Genomic DNA, 6584 nt, shown 5'->3' on the forward strand with positions numbered 1-6584 from the left:
CACCCACGATGGGAATTCTTATGCAACTGATTCTTCAAAGGAGGGCTCTCAGGAGATTCCAGAGAGGGAGAGAAGGGGCCAAACCAGGAAAGAGAAAGGGCTGAGAAAGGTGTGCCTTCAGTGGAATTTGTCCCTGGCCTAATCCTGCAGGGAACTCTGAGGATATTGGACACTGTGGAGTCTGTACCACCTTGAACAAACATGGGAAAGGCAGCTTCAAGCCTAACAACAGCACCTGCAGCAAAGGTGGGGGCTGGGCACACCCCCCTGGCATAAGCTACCAAAGTACCTGGACAGGCCACTAGAGCATCTGCTACAAACAGAGGGAGCAAGATTTTCAACTAAGTGTTGAAAAAGGACAGACACCATCTCATGCCTGACTCGTATCACAGAGGACTGAAAGTTAACATGTACCTCTGAGAGGACAATCTCTGCAGGTGGCAGAAGAAGCAGGGGCCAGATACTTCTCTTTCTAATAGCATCTGCAAATGTTTCTCAGCATCCCCAAGGTTTTAATACATTCTCTTAGCGTAGAAACAGAAAACTTAGATCCAAGAGAAAATGAACCTGAACTGAAAAAGCGTACAGAAGGATTTCACATTCTCTCTGCAGCTGATCCAGAGCAGTAGTCTTACTGTGTTGTTACTCGTGACCCTTTCACTGAACTGAAAATATCCCTGGCAACTTCTTTGTGGTAGAATTTGATGCTTTCAGTCTAATGAAAACCTAAAATACCAAGAATACCAAATCCAAAATTTTATAACTCACCTTCTTCAACTACTACTCTTTCATTTCTAGTTGAGATCATTCAAACTCGGTAGATGTTGCAGCTGGGAGTTGGTTCTCCATACCATCTCTAGTGCCACTGTGATCTTACTGAGCATCAGCCATGTGCTAAAATACACCTTACTCCAGGAGCTCACCCTTCAGTGATAGGAAAGAGGGTGTCCTTCAGCCAGAGTGCATGAGGTGTTGAACTAGTGAATCCCTTCTGTGTTGTCTGATGAACAGCCACCACCCCCTACCACCCTTGTGGTCCCCAGTGCCTACCCAAAGTCTCCGTAACTAAAGGGGTGCCACCTTGGGGCTTGCTCTGTGTGTTCTAGTGCATGCTCGTAGTTAAAGAGTTCCCATTTTACTCTGAGGAAGTGGTGACTTGCAATCAGTGACAATTTTTCAAAGGGTAATATTGCAAGTAGGAGAAATCAAGTTTAACTTTCTTAGCTAAGCTGCAAAGGAATTTTGGCAAATAAACATCTCTTAGCCCAATTCTGCCATCTCCACAGGTGGCTTATCCTTCCGTGGGACTACACAGGTTCATCTTTGCTATAGAGTTTTCCTCCTGGACTAACTGTGCAGCAGGGGCTAACAGGCACGTGTCCAGAGAATTAGCAAAGAAATCCAGAGGCAGCTGCTTTAATTATAGCCAGAAGGACATAATTTAGAAGGCATTTCCTGAGAGTTTGTGAAACACTGAATGTAAGAATACAGAGGATTCCATGGAATTTCCCTTTCTAGAATATCTTTTTCTGCCTGTGAAGATTAGTGTTTAAAGGTCTTATGCAGGAAAGGGAACCAGATGCCCTGGAATGTCCCACCAGTCCCATGTTTCCAAGACCCTAAGAAAATGAGGCTTCCGACGCAGCACTCCCTATCTATGGCTCTTTGCATTGGTTTTCAGATTGTCATGTCAGAACCAGGCAAACTCAGCCAGAAAATAAAAGTCTGGCTTCAAGAATACTGGAACATCACAGATCTCATGGCCATTTCCACGTTCATGATTGGAGCCATCCTTCGCCTCCAGAAACAGCCGTACATGGGTTACGGCCGAGTGATCTACTGTGTGGATATCATCTTCTGGTACATCCGAGTCCTGGATATCTTTGGTGTCAACAAGTATCTGGGCCCCTATGTGATGATGATTGGAAAGATGGTTAGTACTGACACCCATGAGCAACTAGAGATGGCGGCCGAGGCTGTGGTTGGGACCTAAGAACAGGCTTCAGGCGTGGCTTCCTTAGATTTCATTTGGTCTTGCCTTTGCAGTTGGTTTCTTACAGGAAATATGTTTTGTTTTAAGATACATGGTTCTCCTACATGTTAATAACTTAACAAACTTGGGAAACATGAGTCGAGGGCCTACTATATATATATGCATATATACGTACCTATATTGGCTATAACTGATTGATAACCTCCTAACATGTAGTAGAAGCCAGAACAAATGGGGCCCAGGGTCATTCCCCTACCCATATTCCAGACAGTCTTCAGCTCATGTGCCCTGGCCTGGGGTGGACACAGAAACTTCATGTAATTAGGCCAAGACAAAGCCATGGCAGCATTTCCTCCAGAAGAAGTCACAGAATATGAAACTAAAGATGACCCAGCAGACTGTCCTTACCCCACCTAAAATATCTTCAACATTAGGACTGGTCCCAGAAGAAAGGAAGTTTAGGAATAACTCTTTCTAGGCAAGTGGCTTTGAATGTAGGGTATATGATCTAACTTATTCCAGCAAGGGCTCTCATCTTTGGGGAATGTTCAAAATCAGGAATGATACCAGCTCAGTAACCACCAGAGCAAGAGCATCGCTCATTGTGACAACTCAGTATTTGCATAATGAATGAACAACGTTGTGTACTCTCGGTTCACTATACTGTTACTTCCTTAGGTATTGCCTCCTCTTACTCCTTAGGTTCCCTTGCAGATCCCCAGATTTTCCCATAATTCTTCCCTTTCTCCATTCACAGCTTTATTTGCTAGAGGAATATTTGCTTATGGGCAACAGTAGAGGAGAAGGAAGGTGAAGCACAGGAGATAAGGGTAGCAATGTTCTAGAATAACATGCATTGTCAGCACTAACATGCACACCAGCAGCCCACAGATGGGGCGGAGGGAGGGAAAGAAAGGGGCTTTCTTCATCCTAATTAGCACTCATGATGTCTTTGGGGAGAGCAAAATAATGAACTAGGCAAACCTGGCCCATGAAGTAAGATAGCAAGAGACATGTTTTTTCTCTATTCAGATGATTGACATGCTGTATTTCGTGGTCATCATGCTGGTTGTGCTGATGAGTTTCGGGGTGGCCCGTCAAGCCATTCTGCACCCAGATGAGGAGCCCTCATGGAAACTGGCCCGAAACATCTTCTATATGCCCTACTGGATGATCTACGGAGAAGTGTTTGCAGACCAGATCGACCGTAAGAATAGAATTCATAGTAAGATTCTCTCCCTGCTTCTGAGGCAGATGATCAGCTACAGATTAATGGAAGTGTGTTGTAATGGAAGCTCCTAACAAATGGAAACGTGTTCGTCTGGAAATGAAGTATTTTTTTATTCTGCCATAGGCAACAAATTATTTTCTGAAGAAATAAGGCAGATTAGGAAGTGTAGACTTTTGAAACATCAGTCATTTCTTCTGCTCTAAAAACCATTAACTAAAATTCTGAAAGAGTCTCACATCCCTTTAGCTGGAGCTGGTGAATATCCTAGCACATGATGTAGTCCCAATGCCAATAGCCTAATTTTTCTTCAGCTTAAAAAATCTCTTTCCACCCCAAGGTAGAGCTAGTCGTGTTATTCTAATAGAATGAGAGAGTGAGCACCACAGTGTTTCTGGTGCCACGTGTCATCCTTTCCCTCAGGCCACCAAAGTCCAGTGTCCACGTAGCTTTCAACTTCCACTTCATTCCTGGTGCTGATTATTTTTATTGAGAATGTACTATGTTAGGGACTATGTTTATCAAATCTGTACACACAACATCAAGAGCGCTATTGTTTTTTTTTTTTTTACCAACAACAATCTAGATGTAAACAGAATAAATAAAGCCCAATCTTGCATGGATTTCTGGAGGATTGTAGACCCAGGTCCTCCCCAGGCTGAGCTGGTGGGTGAGAGCATCTCTTGTGTTGCAGAGAAAAGGGAAGCCCAAATGTTCTTACACCTATTTCACCCAGTTACTGCACCACCAGTGAAAGAGGCTCTTCAGTCCCATTTTCAAATCTGGACCAGTATTTTCATTTGCATGTTGTGCTGTCATAAAGCATCAGGCACAGGAACATGTCTGCATCTTGGTAACATAGGCCTTGACCATCCCCCACCGTAGGAAATGCAGGGACTGCCACTAGGTTAGACTGATAACTAGTTCACATAATGCTCTCCTCCAGTTTTTATAACATGATTGGGAACACATTATCATAGTCAATTACTGAATATGTTTGTAGCTTGGCAAACCAGAGCATTAACATCTAATTTGGTTTCCAAAGAATATTAACTTAGGTAAGCATGCATTTTTGCTCAAAGTCCCTGGATATGGACATAAATTGTAATATTTTTATTGTGCTGCTTTTTAAAAAAATTAGATTGGGTAATGAGGCAAACTTAAGGCTATTTTCAGTAACACAGTTAAATGTAGGTTTTTGACTCTGGATCTGATTATTCCATAATAGTTTTGCATTTATTTGTGCTTATGAGGTATTTGCATTGGGACACAGGAAATGCTCGATTGGTGAACCTATACATCACAATGATCATCTGCCAGTAGCCTCGTGTCTTTTCACAGTGTTTTTAACTAGTGAGTTTTTGCTATTGTTTATAACATATGGTAAAAAAGAACACTAATGAAGTATATGTAGATCTTTATTTCTCAGGATTAATAATGTGTACAATTCTTCTAAATAGATCACTGTTACCAAGTGTGAATCTGTTAGCTCCAAGCTTGAATAGTTGGTTCTTCTGGAAGAAAAAAGTTCTAGTGTTGTTAATCATTTGTTTTACTTTTCTCTCAACTGTCATCTTCTTTTCTTTCCTTCCTTCCTGTCTCAACTGAAACAAATAAAATCCTGATTTCCAATCACTATATAGTCTACGCCATGGAAATTAATCGTAAGTTTACACAGAGTTGATGACTGTAGTCCATGAAATGTGTGTATTAATCTTTTCCTTGGCTAGTCTTATACTGGTTTCAAATCTCTTGTTTTCTGGTGTCAATACTTCTTTAAACAGTAAGTAAAAAGTAAGTAGACCATAAGTTCGTGGAAATTACTTCACTAATGACTGTTGGGATCATCCTATTTTTTTCTTCAAACATAGGCCCCATATGATCAAAGTGACATTTCAATGAGCAGAGAGAGAAAAGATAATTTTTCAATCAGGGCATCAGAACATTTGACTAATGGATTTGAGGGCAGAGGGAATCCTTACCTCTCAGCCCATAATGAAATTAATTTCCAAGTTAATATGAAACCAAGAAGACAACCTAAGCTAATATTAAATAATTAGGCACAATAACTTTCCAATGGATAACAGTAAAGAAAGAAACCATAAAGATATGTCTGCTTAAAAATTAGGAACCTCCATATATTAAAAACACAATAAAGAAATGGGAAATGTTTACAAATATGACAATTTAAGAATGATTATCTCTGAGTGCAGAAATGAGTTTCTCACCTTCTTTGTATATGAGTTGATATTTTTTTCGCATGGACAATGACTGCTTATGAAATCAGGAAAAAAAAAGCATATTCGGACAGAAAGAGGTCACTTAATGATATATGGAAGTTATTTATTCTTTTCATTCTGTGTAAAAAGCAAGCACAGAAACACAAACTTTTGTTTCAGCTCCTTGCGGTGACAACCAGTATGACGAGGAAGGCAAGCGGCTCCCTCCCTGCATCCCGGGCGCCTGGCTCACACCTGCCATCATGGCCTGCTACCTGCTGGTCGCCAACATCCTGCTGGTGAACCTGCTCATCGCGGTTTTCAAGTGTGTGTCGCAGCTGATGGCCGTGTGCTTATGACTTCACAGATTTTCAGTGTAATCTCAGAAATTGCCCATGATGCCAGGGATTGACACAGAATTTCACTAGGGCTTTTAAATGTGTAAAATTTTGTTCAAACTTAATCAGCACTGATGTGTGATGAGTCAAGAGTCAACAGTTAACTAATTTAAATTTAATCTTGGTTAGTAGTTTAACACTTAAGCACATATTTTAATGAAAATACTTTCTTAGATGAAAGTCTCCTGAGGTAGAGGAGATTGGATCACATTGTGTCTTGAATCCAGTGTCAGAGGTGCAGAAAGCAATGTTAATTTCATAAGCTGTGACAATTACTATAATATTACATAAAATTTTTATTATCATTTACAGAACAGAAGATAAAATGGTCTGGGAAAGAAATGGCTTAAATTATAAAATCAAGTTTCTTGTAAAACTTGCTTCTTTAGGCATGTGTTGACTGTCTTAATAAACGCTTAATAAATGTCGGAAGAAAGTATCTTAGCTTCTAAAATGAAAAATATGAGGGAAAAGTCCTTCACAGAAAGATGGAAACTTATTGCTGACCAGGACATTAGAGAGAATCCGGTTCAGACTCTTATTTGACTGAATTGAAAGTTGAAATACTTCAAAATGCTTAGTTGAATGGCTCAGAACTTTAAATATATGAAATAAAATTTCAGAAGCATGAGTCAGTAGACTGTAGTGTGGGTTTTCAGGAAAACAATAGGTAGCAATTTCAATACTCTTAATTCTTAATTATTTATACAAGTAAAATGTCCTTGAGTGTGGATAATCCACACTGG

At 40.4% G+C, this 6584-nt stretch overlaps 1 protein-coding gene across 4 annotated transcripts in view; it reads left to right on the top strand.

Annotated features, from left to right (window-relative positions):
* The window catches only part of TRPM1 (transient receptor potential cation channel subfamily M member 1), a 95244-nt gene that overhangs the window by 72964 nt on the left and 15696 nt on the right, over nt 1–6584 (top strand). For 2 of the 4 annotated variants that reach the window (XM_037000485.2, XM_073227039.1), the window contains 4 exons: nt 1682–1933; nt 3026–3200; nt 4865–4885; nt 5621–5765. In XM_037000485.2, the coding sequence (XP_036856380.2) occupies nt 1682–1933; nt 3026–3200; nt 4865–4885; nt 5621–5765 (593 nt within the window). Of the gene's footprint in view, nt 1–1681; nt 1934–3025; nt 3219–4864; nt 4886–5620; nt 5766–6584 lie in introns of all 4 variants that reach the window. The other 2 variants (XM_073227037.1, XM_073227038.1) reach the window with 2 other exon arrangements.

Source organism: Manis javanica, chromosome 18 (assembly GCF_040802235.1).
Source record: "Manis javanica isolate MJ-LG chromosome 18, MJ_LKY, whole genome shotgun sequence".
In the NCBI taxonomy this organism is placed as follows: domain Eukaryota; kingdom Metazoa; phylum Chordata; class Mammalia; order Pholidota; family Manidae; genus Manis; species Manis javanica.